At 37.4% G+C, this 19,823-nt stretch overlaps 1 protein-coding gene across 4 annotated transcripts in view; it reads right to left on the bottom strand.

Moving 5' to 3' along the window:
* Positions 1-19,823, bottom strand: part of Ca-beta (Calcium channel protein beta subunit) — a 614,731-nt gene that overhangs the window by 11,342 nt on the left and 583,566 nt on the right. For all 4 annotated transcript variants that reach the window (XM_071586272.1, XM_071586275.1, XM_071586273.1 and 1 more), the window contains exons 6-10: positions 12,452-12,695; positions 8,547-8,712; positions 7,301-7,399; positions 5,310-5,477; positions 1,480-1,654 (exon numbers count right to left, since the gene is read on the bottom strand). In XM_071586272.1, coding sequence (XP_071442373.1) covers positions 1,480-1,654; positions 5,310-5,477; positions 7,301-7,399; positions 8,547-8,712; positions 12,452-12,695 — 852 coding nt within the window. The remainder of the gene's footprint in view (positions 1-1,479; positions 1,655-5,309; positions 5,478-7,300; positions 7,400-8,546; positions 8,713-12,451; positions 12,696-19,823) is intronic.

Genomic DNA, 19,823 nt, shown 5'->3' with positions numbered 1-19,823 from the left:
ATTGGTCATATATTCAATCATCTAATATATACAAACTTATATGGACTATACATTTAGTTTATGAAGAGTAATACCTTATTCTGAGTATAACATTATATTATGAAATAAATTTATATGAACTCCTATATGTAAACATTTTGAGCTTCCTAAACTCTCTTTGCTTGAGAAGGGATAATATGGGCTTGGAAGAAGACCTGGAAAGTACAGCAAAATGCTATTAAAATAAATGAACTAAAATGATTGAAATGTCAAACAAAAACGTGGGTATGAATTTGATTTCATAATAGGAAAAGGTTATTATTGTATAATACTACTTTTTATGTTACCTTTAAAACTAATCACAACTGTATGTTGTAAACTATGGCAAATGCTTGTTTCAATGTGGAACAAAATGACTCTAGAAGAATTGAAATGGAACTTTTCCCTTTGATTGATGCCAGCTTACAAATAATTCACAACCACTTAATTCTGAGAGGATAATGCGATCCGTTAAAGGGGTCTTAAAATGCCTACATCATTTGACAAATAGTTGCTTATTGGAGAGATCTAGAGCTTTCAGAATTAACTGAATTTCTGATGTTTTAGACATTGCTAAAGTTGTTCCGTTAGAATATTGATTATTAAGGAAATGGTTTCTATTGTGTTTTATCCTGTTTTCTGTGATGTCCCAGGTACTTGGTTAATCTTATGAACTGCATTAAACAAAGTAATCTACCATGTGGTAATAATGGAGAAAATATAAGGAAATATCAAAAATGGAAAACCTTTATTTGAGTGAGTAGTTCCTTTCTTTTTAGCTGTTATACAATTAGGGTTGTAATGTTTATCGTAAAGCATTGAAGCTATTAATATCACATCAGCAAGGTGATTTATTCTTCTGATTCTCGTTGCTCTTCTGATTCTGATTTATTCTTCTGCCTATGCCATTGAAAGGTATTAAAATATACCTGCATGACATAATTTTAAATCAAAGGAATTATTGAATAAACTTTTTAGAATGATGATCCTTTTATAAAAAGTAATGCAAATATTTACTTGTTACTGTTCACTCAAACACCTAAGATTTCTTCAGTGAAGATCTTCTGAACTATCTTAAGAGATATACTGCTGTACCTTCAATCTTACGGGAGAAAGGTGCTTTGTCGATTTCACCAAAGGAAACATAAGTATTTTGAATGAAGTGCAGTTCTCACCAAGTGGCTAATAATTTTACCAAGAAACACCAAAGAAATTCCATGTCACCCAGGTCATTGATAGTTGTAACTGAAGCATACTATAGTGTAAGGTACCAGAAATTCATTTAAGTGACAAATGATAGCCAACTTTAAATGTTTTCATTTATTTAAAAATTATGATTATTAGAAATGTTGATTGACATTGATTAGTGTGTTTATGGCAGAAATATTCTCTGGAAAATAATAAATTATCCATCGCTCTCTGATGGAAACTGCTACAACTTTGACAAACATTTAATTTTACCTGGAGGTGTGGAGTTGAGCTTGTGATCCATGCCAGGGGTGGCATGGGGTGATGGTCTGGCTGCTGATAAATTTCCTCCTGGCTGGAGACCTGATGAAGATGCTGCAGCTACTGCTGCTGGAGTCGGCCCTGCTGATGGCCCCGTTGTGGGTGGATGAGTTGCCCGCCAGTATGCCTATGACAGGAAATTTCAAAAAATCTGCATTAGGCTTTTCAGAAAACAACTGATTATTCAGTTTACCGGTCATGTATCAGTTTTTCTATTTGAAAAAAATAAACATATTTGCGGAATGGAGCTATGCAGATAGGACAAGTGTGGCGGGTAATGTGATTGACTATTAAGCCAAAAACTGAGGATTTGAGTGGTGCTTTGGGCATGGGAAATAGGTCACTGAAGATGAATTCTGGGAAAATATGATAATAAGCCCAGTGTAACTCAATGGCAACTGATCAGACATTCTATCAGCCAACTGAAGTTGACTAAAATCTTGCTAACATATAGATACCTTGTGAGCAAACACTCCTTCTGAGGAATCTGATTAACCACATGAAACTTTGAAAACAGACATTTTTCATGTTGAATGATAAAGATATGAATGCTGATGAACAAAATAAGGGTAATCTATTTTCTTGCACACAGGAATGAATATGTAACCATGACAGATGCTGGTTATATTTGATGATAAATTGCTTGATTCATAAGAAACTGACAATAAAAAATTATTTGGCAGTAATGAAGAAGCTTTTGCTTAAGAATAATCATGAATTATAGATATCTTAAATCTCTGTTGTATGTACTCTACACTGAACGAGGATGATGGTGAACATGGAAGCTAGGCTAGGAGAAGAGAGGTGGTGTCATTTCTCTTACAATATTAAAGTAATATTTATGAACTCCTGTGAATCATAATTTTACTGCGTGCAGTAGAAGATAAAATTCTCTCCAAAATTACTATCCTGTTGTCCATCTATTTGATTCCAATATTTTGCCAATGGCAGCTGTTGCAAGTTGAAACATGATCAATTTTATCTCAGCAACAATGGAAGTAACATTTGATGCTGCATTGAAATGAGTGCTTTTGCCTGAACAAGTCATCAGCAGAGGAATATGTAAATTACAAAAGACTTATGAAGAGCCTGTTCTTCCCTGTGGCACAGCTATAGGTGGTTTAAATTTTTGAAGGAGAAAGATCATCTATTTCATAGGATGATGGACCTGAAGCTCCAGTCACTGCTCAATTGGGAGTAAATATTAACACTGCTGCTGCCATTTTAATAGAAGATCCTTGATAAATGTAAAGGGCACTATCAAAAATATTTTAAATTTCGTTTGGAGCCAACCACATATTGGTAGCAGAAAAATTGCAAAAGAGACGTCTGTGCATGGTTGATTTATCTCACAAAACAATATGAAGTGTTCTCCTCAGCTTCCCTATAGTCCCGACCCAGTGCCATTTGGCTTTGTTATATTCATTAATGTGAAGAAAACCTTTTGTGGAAAGGAGTTTTTATCATCATAGGCAGGTGTAGACAAATTGAATGATTAAAACTGCAATGGTTGTCACCGGAGTATTACTAGTATTAAAGCAATGAAACTTGTACTACATGTACTAAGGAAATTAAGCATACAATTTAATAAAAAATTAATTTTTTGTACAAAAGATAATGCAAATTTTAAACATTAAGACCACTTTTTGTTGAACATTTCTCATAGAACAACTGGAATTTCAACATTTTTATTAATAAATGTGATCCTCAAAAATGTTCAGAATAAAAATTTGCTTAGATCATATTTTTCATGCTCATAGTTACATATGAAATGCTTTTTTCCTTTACAGCAGCCTAGCACTTTCATCCCAAAGATCCAATTAATCCTTTAGACTGCCTTCATTCCATAAAACCTTTTATAGGAAGAAAGGAATTACTTTCATAACTTCTTTTCTGAATGGGCAATAATTTTTTTCGTTGATTCATAAAAATATAGAATTGAGTGATCAATGAAATTTTTAGATTCTTAAAGTGAAATTTTGATTTAAATTCAACATTCATGATTATATTGTTTCTCATTGCAAATTTAAGACAGTTATTACTGCTACTTTCTTATTTAGACTTACTAACATTGTAATTTGTAATCTGTATTATATTTTATAATGTAAACGCCAATATTGTTTACATTTTGTTTTGGTTTTGGAGAGGAAATTAGTTGATTCAAGACTACATAGTGGGAACATATAGATAATATAGTCATAGGTTATAAATTGGGTTTTAGTGTACCAACCAAGGGATAAAATTCATACTATATTTAGCCAACCATTAATATTTACCCTGCTTTAGCATTTATTATACACCTGTCCCCTGGTTCATTTTAAATTTCAAAAGAGTGCTTTTTAAGTGAAATGTTTAGATATTTTTCACATCATTTCCTAAATTAATTCTTTCATTCCATCCACTGTTCTAAAATATGTCATACATTTGAATTTTTTGTACATAAGTCAAAATATGGGGATCTTGCACCCTCAATCACTATACACAAAAATTATCTTTGAGAATTTATACATACGTTGGTAATGCCATCAATCCCTCATCTCATTTGACTCATGGCTTACCATTTCTCTCTACTTTTAATAATGCCAGGCAGTAAATTCCTAAATTTATTGACTGTGATATGGCTAATTCTATGAACTTTATTTCTGTTTGAAAAAAATAGCTCCATACATTTGAACTTCCACAAAATTAGTAAACAAAAGCTATCGTTCACAAATCCTACCGATAGACGTCATTTCTGCAAAGTTTATCATTGAAATAAAAATATTGCCCACCCATAGAAATTCTTTATCCATTCTCTCTACCCATTTCAAATAATTATAACATTGGCAAAAGACATTATTACTTCACTGATAGAGGTGATTCAACTGGAGTTACTAAGCATATTTCATAAGGTGCCATGCAAGAGATAATGAAACCATTTAATGAGCACCATATGCTATAGATGGACAACATATATGTATGTGGTACCAAAAAAGTCAAAACTATACTCAGTGCAATATGCAATGTTTGGAGTTATTACGTTTGGCTTATTTTGAAGCTTTTTCAAATGAGACCTATTATCTTTAAGCACCTCAAATTAGAAACAAATGAAATTTATGAATAAAAAAGTACACATGATCCTGATGGGTGTAAGGCACGCTAATCGATACTTTAAAAAAAATGGCTTGTGAGGAAAATGTACTCTAGCACAAACTGCTTTTCAAAACATTGGGAACTCTATGAGAAAGAGAAATTGGGAACTTTTCTTCAAAGAAATTAGAAACGTCAACAATTCGATCGTCAACAATTAGCCATTCAAGCTGTGTACTTGACTATGGAGACTTCATTCATAACTTCTAGAGTATGTGCTTATGGACCCATATTTTAATAAACCCGATGGTATGATCCCTATCTTGAAAACTTTGATATGGGTCATGGTCTTGTATGGTGTGTTTGTTAGCCAGTAAGTGGGAGGAAAAGAATTGAGGGTAGAGTTATGTGAATTTGAAGGATAACCTGCTGCTATGTGGGCCTTAGGGTATACATTTGATGTTATGTTAGGTTGGGTTTATAAATAGAGCAAAATTTAGGCATTGAATCCATCAAAAACCCACCTTTACTGCTAGATTACTATTAATAATATGGATATTGTAACTTGTACAATCTCTAAGTAATACTGCTATAAAGTACACAAGGCTCAAATGCGTTTGCTATAAGAATGAATAAAATGGGAAGGTAACTGCACGATTTATGCTTGTAAACTGTATGTCCTGGTGCTCTTAATTCGGATGGATGTGAGATACCTCAAGGTACTCCGCAATGTGATCACAGGCATCCTCCAGCTGGTTCTCGTCCAGTATGACGTCAAACATCTCTGGTGGACATTGCGCCAATTTCTCAGCAGCTACCATCTGGACATTCAAATTTCTTGCTTGCGACTTTCCTCGTGACTTGATGAGGCGCTGCAGGACCTTCAGGGCGAAAAATGATTAATGTTTAACGTCCATTAACTAGAGAAAATTGACACTTGCTTTGACTAACTTGAAAAAGGTTGTCTTTCACAAGCGAGTTAAAAATTCAGTAGATCGCACAGAATATTCAAAGTGCCTCTTTTATTTGTCAGATAAATTTTGATATCGTGCTACACCGGGACTACAAGGTGGCAGCGTGTGCTGCTCGGTGCGCCTGTATATTAGGCATTACGAGAATCACACTTGTTTTTCAGGCCACCCATACAGGATAATCGGCTAAATGTTTAGACACCTTAATTTCATAATGTCAATAAATTAATGGTCATTGATCGTTGATACTCACTCGTATTTTGGGTGATGCATTCATCAAGCTCCTCAAAATCACTTATGAATCCACTCAAAGCAAAACTTTGTTTTCCTTAACGAACGTGTTCAGGTGAAATGTGAGCACACTCGGGGTTACATTTTACACGCGCCACATCTCCTCGAATGGTAGTAATCATTATAGGGGAGGCGGCCGGCACCTAAGGTCAACTGTGCAATTAGGGATAGGTGGGAAATTTGCTAGCGATAATACGTTCAGGACATGAAGGTAGGATGAAGAGAGAGACCCGGCGTCGGCATTACCCTACTCTATTTAATAAAAGACTTGGAGGGGTCACAAAATTCAGCATCTTATTTTACGGACAGCGTACTCCACTTTTAAGTGCCCTCCTCATATGGTATCATATGGTACCCCAAGTAGGGATCGAGATATGACTGAAAAATACTGTAATTTCCAGGATCCAAACCCGTCCCTTCGGGGTGGGAAACCAGTATATTAGCTTCTGCTCTATCGTGATCCCCATATTCCTTCAAGTACCTTGGTATTTGGGTTCATGTTGGTAAATTAAGACTAAATACGAGTAAGTGATGATATTCCAACACTGCTAGTAGGACGAACTATACAAAAATATTTCAACCATTATCTGAAATTGTGAATCATAATTATATTGCGTAATACCTTTTTAACTCTTCTTTCCTCAAGTTCCAAAGAAACTGCGCGAGATGCCGCAACAGTAACTTTTAACGGAGTCATCCGCTAATATACATTTCAATGCAATAATTTCAGAGTGTAAAAATCATTCGCCTTAGTTTTAAAGGATGCATATGTACCTACGCTCTACTTTTGGGAGTTAATTAAATGAATCAATGATTCGTATATTATTGTATGTGTGAATTGATATTTGGCATTTAAAACTGTACTGTTCATCAAGTTGTCTCAATGTTAGTGGTAACGTTGATTTTCAAAACATTTTAAAATAAATTTTAACCAATTCTTTTGGCTGTTCCCTAGGAAAGCTGGCGCTTTAACAGCTCTCTATGTTGGAGATAAACTTACCTTTTTAAAGAAAAAAACTTATTATATTTTGATATCTATTATCTATAGTTTATTCTTGTAACCATTCAATAGTAATTAAATCCGTTAATGTTGAAAACCGGACAAAAACATTTTTTCATAATATTAGAGCACGACTGCATAATTGGCTTATCAAGGTTTCGTAACATCGCAAATCCAGAGTGAGCATAGATTAAACGGTTAATGAGAGATTTTCATTTCATTTGTTATTTATTCTGGATTTTAGTATGTTCTTAGCTTAGACCTAGCTTGGGACCTTTTAGAGATTAATAAATAGAATGCATATTCTTATAATGCTCCTCACTAATCGTAGTATAACTATTAAATATCACAAAAAATCTTTAGACAAAACAAACAGAAAAATTATAAGATCGAGGATTTTTAAGGGGAACGGAAAACATGTGATGGGTACTTTCTCTCTTACCTTTGGAGAAGATATCTTCAGGTATACAATTGTTGGTGCGAGTGAGGTCTTGGCTAATTGCGACGGATGGTTTATCGTGTCGCAGTCTAAGACGACCAGCTGCAAATAAAAGGACAATTGGAGTTAAAGATTTTAAAAGTAGAAACAAACTGACCAGTAAGACTAGATTATCAATTAATAAGGTATGAAAAGAGTACCGATGCAATCAAAAAAGTGTTACGTGAATGAATTAACTCGCGGCAATGAGATATGGTAGCTGCGTGTGTTAATGCGAAATAACATATTATTTTTAAATTTAAAGATAATGATAGGTCCTTGCACGATACAAAATTAAAATTAGATGAAATATTTAATATAATGAAAGAATTCCTGTGCGAGAATATTTTTCTCTACATGACCGATTCAATTTTAAGAAGCCGTCGTGGGTAATGAACTTGGTTTTATCAAAGGAATGCAAGTGGAAAGCAGCAAAACAAATTATATTTTCTCTTTAGACCATTATTCAAAATTTTATACGCATTTAGATACTTTGGATGATTTCATACTAATTATACTTAAAGGAAGATAATCGAATATAAATACTCCTTAAATATCTTCTTGGTGCTTGGATATGAGTAAGTTTACGGAGGAGTGCTTATTTTCCACATATATATTAACCATGTGTCAAACATTACTAAATCTCAATTTTCGTTAGTTAATCTTATTAATCAAAACATGTTCATTTTTAATCAGTAAAAGGTATACATTTGTCAGCTGCGAGAAGGTAAATATCCTCTTGATTCTGGATGTCGATATTTATAAAATTTTCACTCTGAAATGCATTTATACGGTGTCATCATGTATTATAGTATCTAATCTGCAGAATCCGGCTGATAAAAATCACCAACATTTTTCAAAAGTGAGATGATGGAGCAAAACGCTCAGGAGGAAAATTTTACATGCCTTTGGTTTATGTATCAGAATTTATTAGTGACAAAATTTTTATCATTGATATTAAGCCCTAGGCGTAAATAGAACATTTTGTGAGTAATAGCCGTTTGAAATGAAATGCCGACTTTGGACACTGGTGTTGAAATTGTGCATCAAAATCCCGGTGCAAGCTGCCTATATTAGCATCGTGACGCTGGGAGTGTTCTCACATAAATTCATTGCTGAAGGGCGGGTGGTTCCGTCCAGCGCGGAGGCACTTCCACTCTCCCGTGTGGATTGCTTTTGTCGGCGGCAGACGCCCTACGATCCCCCTTACCTGGAGCGTCCTCGCGAGCTCGAAGATCCTTTCAATCTCCGCCTGCACCTCGGCCAGACACGAAGACCTCGAGTTGGAGCGCTCCATGATCGCCCTCTTGGAGGGGTTGTTCAAGAGCGAACGCTTCGCCAGCGATATGTCCGCTGTCACCCTCGTAATAATGATCCTACGGGGAAAGGAAAGGGAATATGTAAGACATGTGAAAAAACATACCCTCCGTCATATGATTGGCGGATGGTGGAGTTAGGGTGAAGGAATTAGGAGGGTGGGGGTCATGCCTTACTCACCCTACCTTGGCAGAAAATGTTTTAGGGATCTGATACAATTCAAATTTATTACCGCTTATATACTGGGCAATGATTTTGAATATCTTTTACACCCTGAACATAAATTCTTTGTAGCAGGGTGAGTTTTGTTCTCTAAATAGGTGTAATTATTTTCAAATTTAAAATAATTTTCATTTCTCTGGGCAGAAAAAACTTACTAAATTATTTCTGGTTGCATGTGAAAATGGACTCCCTCCCCTATAAAGGTTTCCTAGATCCTCCATAGCATCAATATATTTTCTCTTGTTTATGAAATTAATTCAATTAATGATTTATCGTATTAGTTTCATTAATTTAGTAATTCTCAGTCAGCAGTATTAAAAATTAATTAATGAATAAGCTTGTGTGCAGTGGAAAACTGATCTTGCCAAAAGAGAGCAAATAGGTCATGTTGAAGGCTACCAAATTGATCTTTCTGAGAATACAATCCCTTTTACACCCATCCTCCCTTGCACAATATTTTTAATTTCATTGCAACTCAAAATAAGTTTTTATGCATGCATGAATGACCGGCACTAATTTTGCAAACTTTTTTCCCTCCGAGCATAAAATTATCCACTGCAGGGCGAGTTACAGTCTCTAAATTAGTGCGAATAATTTCAAATGCAGCATTATTGTTCAGCTTTCATTGTAGATAAAAATGTTCTACCATTATTTCTGTTGATAAATGTAAGCTCTTAGAGGTGTTCTGGACTCACCACTGACCACGTAAGCAAGTAATAGCTACAGCTGTTACTTACTAACGAGGCATGCTATCAATTTCCTCGCTTCATTTTTCTGAGTAAAATGTATGTGCATTAAACAATGCTGTGAAATAATTTATTTCATATCAGTTAGATGTAGCTTCCCTTCCTCTAGGATGATGTTTGGGTCTTCCTATGCATTACATGTCTCGAGGTAATTTTAATTCACTTCTATGCACATATATTATAACGCCATTGCGCTTGAGTGAGGATGAACCAATTATATGAAAGGGGGAGGGAATTCTACTGATGCCACAGTTAAGAAAATAATGATGTTTAGACAAACCCTCCTTTACCTATTATCTTTAAATTTGTCTAAATGAATAGAACACAATAAATGCTACTTAAAAATAGCCGTCTTGTTGATATTAATAGGTTAATTTACCGGGGTCAACAGTATTTTCTCGTCGAGGACCGAACTGCCAAGCACCAAAGTGCTGTTGGGCCCACCGCTTCTCTAACTTTACTAATAAATATACATGCTCGGTGAAATTAAGGACAATACATGATCAAGAACAATTTTCCATTATCCTTGTAGCAAAGTAAAATAGTTACCGGTGTAATTTCTGTCCCAAAACGATATATTGATCTGACCACAAACCCACCCTGATGAAAATGCTGTGTTCTTAAAAGAAACGTTCAGCATAATGAAGTGGTCAGTACACACCACGCCCACTTCAGAGAAATTTCAATGGGTTGAAATAGTTTTTTCATAATTTTTATGGGAAAAATCAAAAATCTATTGAAATCGTTTTCTCAAAATTTTTATTTAATAAGTTGATTCCAAAGAAGTAGAGCTTAATCGATTTTCGGATTATTACAGCGTTTCACACGTACGATTTCGGGCGATGGCGACCATTGGCTCAATCAGAAAATATTTATAGGATCTTAGAGGTGAATGAATTTACATTCCTCCTAAGTCAAATGTCTGGGCTCGATTACTTTAGTGGTGAATTTTTATCCCTGTGATATTGTAGCCCTCCCTCGTCTTTCGTGTAAATAGCTCAGTCACAATAACCCATCTTTAGGATGTGAATTTAACTGTTGTTACTTTTTTTTGAATGGGCCAACTTCAACGTCGCATGCACTTTTACCCTTGCATAACTTATCTTGTGGCGCAAATTACCAAAATTTGGTTACTCTACCACCGCTGCAACAACTGATAAAATATTGCTATTCATTTATCATTATGAATCCAATTAGAGAAAATACGAAAGGGTGGATATTTTCTGCAATGAAAATTTCAAATTGAAGCAATAAAACCTGCACATGAAAATGAATGGAAAATATTCTCTTGAAAATAGCTATTTAGAGAACTGACTGGAAATGATTAAACTAATGCGTATCCCACTAATTTTGTCGCTGATGGAACTGGCAGATTTTTACGTAGGCATTATAAAATTATCACTCTCCTGGTAGAGTGATTTGGAGGAGCTATAAGAGTCATGAGGAGACTGTCGAGATTGAATATCAATTATAACGCACTTATATTACCTTAATATATCAGATATCTTTAATTTGGTTAATTATCAATTCATCGTAATGGATCACATTGGAATAATGTTTCATTTTGGCAATGAATAAACGAGGGAGAAACAGGTTTTCCATCCTGGTAGTGAATCATTCCCCATTAGAGTTAATACTGGCATTTCCGCCCCATTTTGAATTAGGAACTGACAAAAGAAAAAAAATCATAGTTAAGAGTTGGCAACAAAATATCCAGTCTTCAGCAATTATTTAACAAACTTAAATGGTACTCTAAAGTTTTCACTGCCAAAAAAATTGTGTTTGTTTGATATTTTTATAGTTTTCATTGCATAGAAATTTTCTGATACGTTCCATTTTTATTCAAAATCAAGTATGTCCATGCTTTAATAATAATTCTCGAACGGAACTCTGGAACAAAATTTTAATGTAAAATGCTGCAAAAATTTTCGCGTTCCAAGTTGTTATAGTATTTTCAATAAACAAAACTTAAGCGACTGCAGTTATTATGACGCAATTTATGTCATCAGGAGTAAGTGAGTAATGTTGAAATAAATACGATTTTGGGGTTTAGGTAAGAAGAGGGGAGCAGAAATACACTTGCAAAATGGTGTAGACATGAGGTTACTCTTCACGAAGTGCAACATAATCAATATCCCAACCTGCAGATGCAGAAATTCCTCATGCAGAAATCATGTACTGATTGATTTGTCACTGAAATTATTTAAGGTTTGAACTTAAAAAAAACAGGGTAGACAGTCAAATCACATTAGCTGATGAACAAATATTTATCGCGGATTACTGAAAATATGCAAAATGATAATCATTGGAAAAATATATAACGTATGATGCGTTAAATTGAAAATAAAAGAAAAATAATCTAGCGTACATTATTTCAGTGTACAGGAAATGTATGCTCGGAAGTGAATTCTTTCTTTTCCTCTTGGGCGATTCAAGTTGCCCGTTCATTCATGAAATGCCGATTTTTTCCTTTCTTAGATTTTCAAGTCATCTTGAAGTCTTCGTCATCGGATTCACATTAAAAATGAATATCGGTTAAAACTGTGGGACCTTGCGGTAAAGCAAGCGAGGGTGGTGGGTAAGTAATCCACCACGAACATATTAAAAAAGTATTCATATTGCAAAACCTTTTCTGAGATTCGTATTATGATTAAGTTCAGAACAATAAGAGTAGGGATTGCCCACGGTGTTTAAAGACAGTTAAGGTTTGGTAAGACTCCGATTGGGAAGATACGTCCTAGATGGCGCCGAAATGACCAAATTAATTGCCCGCGCAGATGCCACGACAAATCACGTGAGCGGGGAGAGAGGTTGGTGAGCTTTCCCTTACCTTCCGGCGAATCTGTGCTTAAGGAAGTCGAAGAGAGCCTTCTGCATCATGTCCGTGACTTCGTATCCCTTAAGTGAAGGCCCCACCAGCACCACGGGTCGCATGGACGGCACCACGTCGTATGGCGAGGGACTTTCCTGCTTCTTGAAGAACGGCTTCCGCTTCTCTTTGGTGGGGGGCGGCGTGGTCAGGGAGGACGCCGCGGCACCCCGCCTCGCGTTCCCCACCGAATCCGAGTCATCCCCTGCGAGTCCGACAACGGGCGGTCGGGGGAGGGAGGGAAAGAGAGAGAGGGGCGACGCACGCACGCACGCAGACACGCGCAAACACATCCACGCACGCACACACGCACACACGCGCACACACACACGCACACAAGACAATTGCTTAAGTAAAACCGTCGGAGAAAGACGATTAGGCCGGCGCTAAGAAAAGTGAGCCAGTCGTGAGGAGGCCTTCATGACAAGTGTCAGAGCCACTCGAAAAATATACTTCACTGAGAAGTACCTCTATAAGGCCGAGAAACAGCTGTCTAATATGTGGACATACTAATAAACTAAGGATAAAATGAAGTGACCTTCTATAATCATTTTTTTTCAAAACATCATCACACCACAGAGCTGTTTCTTAATTTCTCAATTGATCCACCATTAATCCACAAGGTTCTCTAAAGCCTCACTGCATTACTTGACATAGGAAGAGAGCATGCTACTGGGTTTTCGCTTTACTGTATCCATTCCAAGGGATGTATCTACAATGGTAGCTTGTTCTAAGTCTCTACCTACTGTACTTTAACTTCAACTTCGGTGCCAAGAGTCGATACTAAACGTATTTACAACGAAATATGTGCATGATAGAATACTGAAAGAGAAAACTAGTTCACTTCTTCCTTCTGAAAGAGAATTAATTATTCAACATTTTAGCAGTAAGAAATACGATTGAATAATGAAGGAAAGCTACTCAGCAATCATCTGTTTTAAGGTTATTACCAACTACTCCATGCAGTTCTACGTCCTCAAAATAAACGATATTCTTAATATACCTACCGTAAGATTTGAGCAGTTGTAATTTTCTATTTATTAGCCTGGATATAATTTTAACACATTGGAGGAAAGGAAGTTACCACAAAATAACAATGCCAGAATGCCATACTTCTGAAACCGTAAAAATATTATCTATTATTGGAAATTATTAATTCAAGGATTAATACTTGACTGCATTCTTTGAAAGAGATATTTCGAAAAAAATATTGATATTTTCCCTCTCCTCATTAGACACGTTACTTCATACTGCAATGGAGTGGAAATATTCAAAATGAACAAACATTGGGTAAATACATTACTAAGAATCTGATTGATGGACGACAATTTTGACTGGAAACTGAAGTGGTGTAAATAATGAGATATTGATAGTAAAAGGATTAATATAGCGTAATAAATCAGTCATTTACTCGGACGGAATTTTTCTTCACGAAGTTGTAGTTTGTAACTTGGGAAGACTTCAGTGCATATCTGTTCTTTATTAACAAATCCTGTGACTAACTCTTCTTGGCAGAGACAGTACCTTGAAGGCATACGGGTTAATATTTGTTCATTGATACGTAGAGAGCTGGGGACTGGCTCACCTTTGCCGTCACCGGCAAATAAATAACAAACTGTCGGTCAAACAGCTTGTTAAAATTTCGAAGGGAATACGTTCCAAGAGTCATTCCTTGTTTCATAAAGGTTAGTGACTCCGTCAAACACGTACATAAAAAAGCATTAAATTAATCAATGCACACACTCATATTAGATTACTTATCGAAAAAAAAACTCAAGTCAAGAGTGAACAGTGATTAACATTAACAATAAAAAAATTAAAAAAAAATAAAATCACACCAAGTAGAATACATAGCGAGGCCGGGAAAGGTGTGGGGTGGGGAAGAGCTTGGGAGTGTGGGCAGAGGGGGAGGGGGACCATTGCTATTCGTCATTTTAAGACTCAGTGCGGGCCGGGGTGCATTCGATGCGTGGTAAGAAGGGCCGGGGATCTAAAGGTCGTGTACATCGTCATACTTGGAACTAGAGGTAGGGAGGGAGGGACAGAGAGAGAGAGAAAAGAGATTGGAAAGGGATGGGAAACTCGATGAAGTTGAGGAAAGGAGAAAGAAGGTGAGAGGGAGGGGAGAGAGGGAGGAAGGGCTCACAATAGCTAATCGTTCGCGCGGTACAAATTGACCCCATACTTAGGCACGCGAATGTTTTTCGGGTATCCTTAAACAGGGATGGAAACGGAACGAATGATTTTCATTTCGACCCGGGGTGAACCGAAACTAGAATGTTCTTGTTTCGTTTCCTCCCAGTACGGAATGAAATACTAAACTCTCAAAACCGAGAAACGGCACTGTTGGGAACTCCTTTACACTTGGTCTATTGCCTGTCTCAGAAGGACGGGGTTGAGGGGGAAAAGTGGCAATATTTTCGATCCAATAAGTGACTTCAACGGGAGGGTGAGGTGCGTGATAACTCGAAAAGTTAGTTTTACTTTGCCAATAATAATTGAATTAAAAAAATTCGAGAACATAGCATTGCTTCGTTGTTCACTACTGATTATATATCTTATTTTGATCTAATCTCTTTTGAAAAAGTAACACAACTGTAAGTTATGCTAATGAACTCTCGAGTTAGATCTCACGTCCTTATCGACGACTTTATATTAAAGTAATCAAAGTTTAACTAAACGCAAGAGCATTACAACAAATTGAATGAAACTGAGTCACTATTTCCCACTTGACTTGTGCTGCGAAAGTAAGCCAAACAAAAAGGAATCACGTAGTCTTACTGGTATTCAAATTATATAATTTTGAATTTATTTTCGTTTCGTTACACAGCATGCGATGAAGTAATTCCATATTCGGTTTCTCTTCGTCCTAAGTTTCGTACCTAGAGTTGTATTCCATATTATTCCATTTCAATCCCTCCGCTCCCTGTAACCAAACTTTTAAAATTTTTTTAGTGCTGACTTTTATTGCCACTTCTGTTCTTAATTTTTCGACCGCTTAAAGACGTATGCCACGTCAATGCATAATCAATGTTATTCAACTGTGGCATAGCCATCAGGAAAGTGATTTACCACGTTGAAACCCTAGCGCCCAATAGGACAGAATCGCGAATGTTAGATTAGATCACCATGGATAGTCTCGCGTTACGAGAGTGTTGACACAATGCAAAACAGTCCCCCGTTTCCTTCGCCGAAGAATTCATTGCTTCTTAACTTGTCTAAGGTTCCCGGCGCTATTCCTCTTCCGTCAAATTCTGCTCTCGGTCTCCGTCACTCCGTTAAACGACAGATGCCACCTTATATGACGGGACCCTCCCGTTTTACTGCACCGTGGCAGAGAGAGTGTTATACGACCGATAAAGTATGGCAAAACGCATGTACTCGTACATACATATTTATTAAAATCCAGCATTCTGACGAAAAGCTGTATCTCGGAGCAGCGCTAAATATTTCAACGCTAGAATCCAACCGAAAAGGAAAAATGATATTATCTCACTTGATATTTCACCGCAGTTCACGGGGTCATATCACCAGTTGAACGAACCAACCCACGGGAAAGTGAAGGTGAGGTGATTTCGGAGAGAGGAGAAGGGAGGAACAAAAGAGAAAAGAAGATGGAAGACGAAAGTGAGAGGGAAGTATAGAGAAGAGGCATATCTTCCTCTCTCTATATTCATGAAAAGGAAAGGAGGACTGCTAAAATGTGTTGGGGTGGAAGTGGAGGGGCGTGGGGAGGAGGAGGTGGGAGAGAGTTTACAAAGGGAGGGCAGAGGGGGAAGGGAGGCAAGAAGAAAGGCGGAAATGGGAGAAGACCCGAGGGCATTTTGGACTGGGGGTGGGGCGCGCGCTGTGTTGGGGGGAGGGGGGTGAAGGAGTTTTGGATGGGGTGAATAGTATAAAAGGAGTAAGGGATCGGTGAGCAATTAAGAGAGGGAGGGGGTCTCTTTTAAATACCTTCGGGTGTGTCTCCTTTCTTTTAAATCCTGGCCCATGAGCAACGCCGCCTTGTGCCAAGCCATCGACCCTTCATCGGCTTCGTGGACAAAAGGGGGGGAGGGGAAACGATCCTCTCGCGAAGGTATGCGTTGGAAATCACTCGGCTCGAGCTCAACTCGCTCTATTCCGTCCGAGCACATTCATCTCGACCCCGTGGAGTTATATTTTGAAAAAGGTGCAGGAAGTAGGCATTCGAAATATTTTCGTACAAGTGTTGAATTCATTGAATTTCATGAAAAACTGTGATATGGTTTTTATTCCGATGTTTATTATGTTAGAATTTTAGACCAAATCATTGCCCAGAATAATGATTTTCTTTGCGGGAAAATGTCAATGGGGTATAAGGGGCTTGAACACAGAAATAAATAACCAAATGAAATCTACGAGCAATGAGTTTGGAGAGCAGATATCTAAAACAATGGGTGCTGGCGAGTTCAGGGTTATCAGAGGTATGTTAAAACAATTACAAGTATGTCAGGAGAATAATCATAATTATGGTACCGTTTTGAGGAAAGACTAATGCGGTGGTCTTTTTCTGATATATGCATCACTTCGTTGTTTTTTTATTTATTTGGCATTCTAGAGGAGTAACTACGCTATGAAATACATATTTATTTTCTCAAAAATGTTACTGTTAAATATCAATAGGTATTACGGCAGTCTACAGGCACCATTGATCGATACAAGTGAAACGAATTCATATGGGTGGATATTTTTAAAGCTTGTTTACAAATATATGAAGTTGAACCAACGAGAAGAGTAGTTTTAGAAATTTGTAGCAACTAGGAATAACATTTTTAATTATGATATATATTGAGTCCTGGGCCAAATTTATATTACTGCTTCATTAAATGAATGTGCATGGTGAATTCTACAGAAATGATTTCAGAATCTGAAAAATAAGGGTTTTAATTCAAAGTCTATTTATATACTTAGATAAATACTGGAACACATTCATAGAAATTTAAGTTTGGCGAGAGATAGAATATATTTTCATGACGTCTTAGCTAGCTGAAGCCAATGCAGCTGAATAAGTATTTTTGAGATTGTTCAAAACAGGGAACTAATTATTTTTTATGACCACCGTCATCACTGATGGAATGGAAGCGTTGTGAAGATGTTCTCGAGTATGAAGCAACGTTTTTATTTGAAGTTAGCTTTTTTCTGTTCAGAAAGTGATATTTCAGATATTCCAAGAAGTCAGTCGAGGATGAATTATGGCAGAATAGGAAATATCGTGATCTGTGGCGAGTCACGAGCCGGTGTCTTGCTTATCTCTGTGGCCACCTTGCATGGTTTATTCCTTGAGCATTAGCCTTTTCTTCACTAGGTGATGGAAAATAATTTGTGCTTATAGAAACAGAAATCCATTTTAATTTTGATTTTTACGTTTCATTAGCTTTTAAATAATTAAAAAATTTCAAAATTTCATGCGAGAAAGGCTATCTGATTTACACGCAAACGATATTCAAGTCTAAATCAACTTTGAGTTATCAAGCTGAAGCAAATATTTATTGCTTCCATCGAAGATCTTGGCATTGGACTAAGCTTTTAATCTCATCTTTAGTCCTTGCAAACTCAAGAAAGGTTCTAATCCGCGACTAACATGATCTTCTTAATTTACTGGAAAGAGGACAATTTAACGAAATTAGCCACTTCAATAAAAATCATGGCACTGCAGGAAAACCATAAGCAATTATTGTGCCTCACCTGTTGGAAAATGAGTGATACTTATGCTGTCATGATGTTGCACCGAAAATTGCATGAGATTGCCAAATAAAGTAACTATAAACTGCTATCTCCCTAAATCTATTCTTTCACAGTGAGATGGCAATAGTGGGAGATGTTATCTGTCGTAAGATGTAAGATGCGAGACGCGGTGAGATTCACGTGAATGAAATTATTATTCCGATAAAAGAAAATTTTAGAGTAGATGAAGGTAATGGGGAGGGTAAGTGAATGAATATGAATGAATTCGACAAGTACAGCTTGACGTTAAACCCAGTGCCGTTCAGTAAGTTCAATAAAATCAGACACTTTACTTAAGAATTAGCATAGAAAGCATCTTCGAATAAATATCATCCTATGGACGAAGTAACCCCGTTCGTAAGGATTGGAAAAAATGTCGGTAGGTCAATTTGAGAGAAAAATAAAAAAATCAAGAGCATGAATAATGCCATTATTTGCTAAAAGAAACCAAAACCATCGAAATCATCAACGGTATGGCTAAAATAATTCTCCACGCCCAAGAGACACGAATGCCTCCGGGTGCGATGCACTTTCAAAGAAAGGAAGCAGAATGAATTCGCAAAGTCGAGTCGTCCCGGACAAAAGACAGCACTGGCTAACGTCTCGCCTGCGGTAAAATGGGGAAGGGGTTCCGGAAGAGGGGTGGGGGACGAAGATTTTGAGGGCATAATGGGGATGACGCGGCCAGTTGCGAATAATGTGGAGGAAATGGAACGGATGTGGTAGCCGAGCCGGAGGAGAGGTAAGGGACGACATTGATGAATTGCAAGGTCTTGGAGCCGAGTCGAAACCTATGAACTCATCATTCCCTGCCTCCAGGGAAGGAAGAAGTCGACGGCGGGGAGGTGAGGAGGGGGCGACGGAGAGAGATGAGATGGGCCACGGAGATGGGAGGGAGATAAGCAGAAGGGAAAGGGAGGGGGAGTCATGAGCTGGAGTAGCCGGGAGGGAAGGCCTATGCCAGAATAAAATAGATCACCTACTCTTGTGAAAATGCGCCAATCGCCGAGAAATCCCTCCACTTCCCTTCTCCCCGCCAACGAAGGAGAGTAGTGCCGGCGCTGGAACTTGGGGATGCGCCCCTCGGCATACAAATGGATGAAGGCGGGAGGCCGAAGGGGGGCGAAGTTCGGGACGGCCTTAGGGAATCAACGAAGCTAACTCCCCACCCACCACACCCAATCGTCCCTCGCGTTCGACTCAATCGGGTCAGGAGTGTGAAATCCTCCATTGTCAAAACAGGGGCGATTGGCGCAAGTGAAATTTCGACGGGGAGCTGGATGGCGGCGAATGGCTTGGAATATGATGGATGCGCTATGAAAATCATCTTTGTCCGTTGAACTACGCGAGTGAAGAAAAAGAGGAGCCGTGCGAAAGAGGGTGAAACTTTGACCTTGGATTGGTAAAAATCTGGCGTGCTTTGTAATATAGATGGATAGCAAGGATGGTATTAATCCTAAGTTCAGTGGTTGGCCTCAACCCAATCAATCCCGTTATTTATTTGCGGGATTTAATGCTTTGACGCCACGTTTTAGACTAGTTCTGAGGTAATTAAGTCGTTTCCCTTGGGGGGATTTGATGGATTTGC

The sequence above is a fragment of the Hetaerina americana genome, unplaced genomic scaffold, assembly GCF_022747635.1.
Source record: "Hetaerina americana unplaced genomic scaffold, ioHetAmer1.1.p SCAF_1, whole genome shotgun sequence".
Taxonomy (NCBI): Eukaryota; Metazoa; Arthropoda; class Insecta; order Odonata; family Calopterygidae; genus Hetaerina; species Hetaerina americana.
Note: the sequence above shows the minus strand (reverse complement) of the source record. Positions and strands in the feature narration are given on the sequence as shown.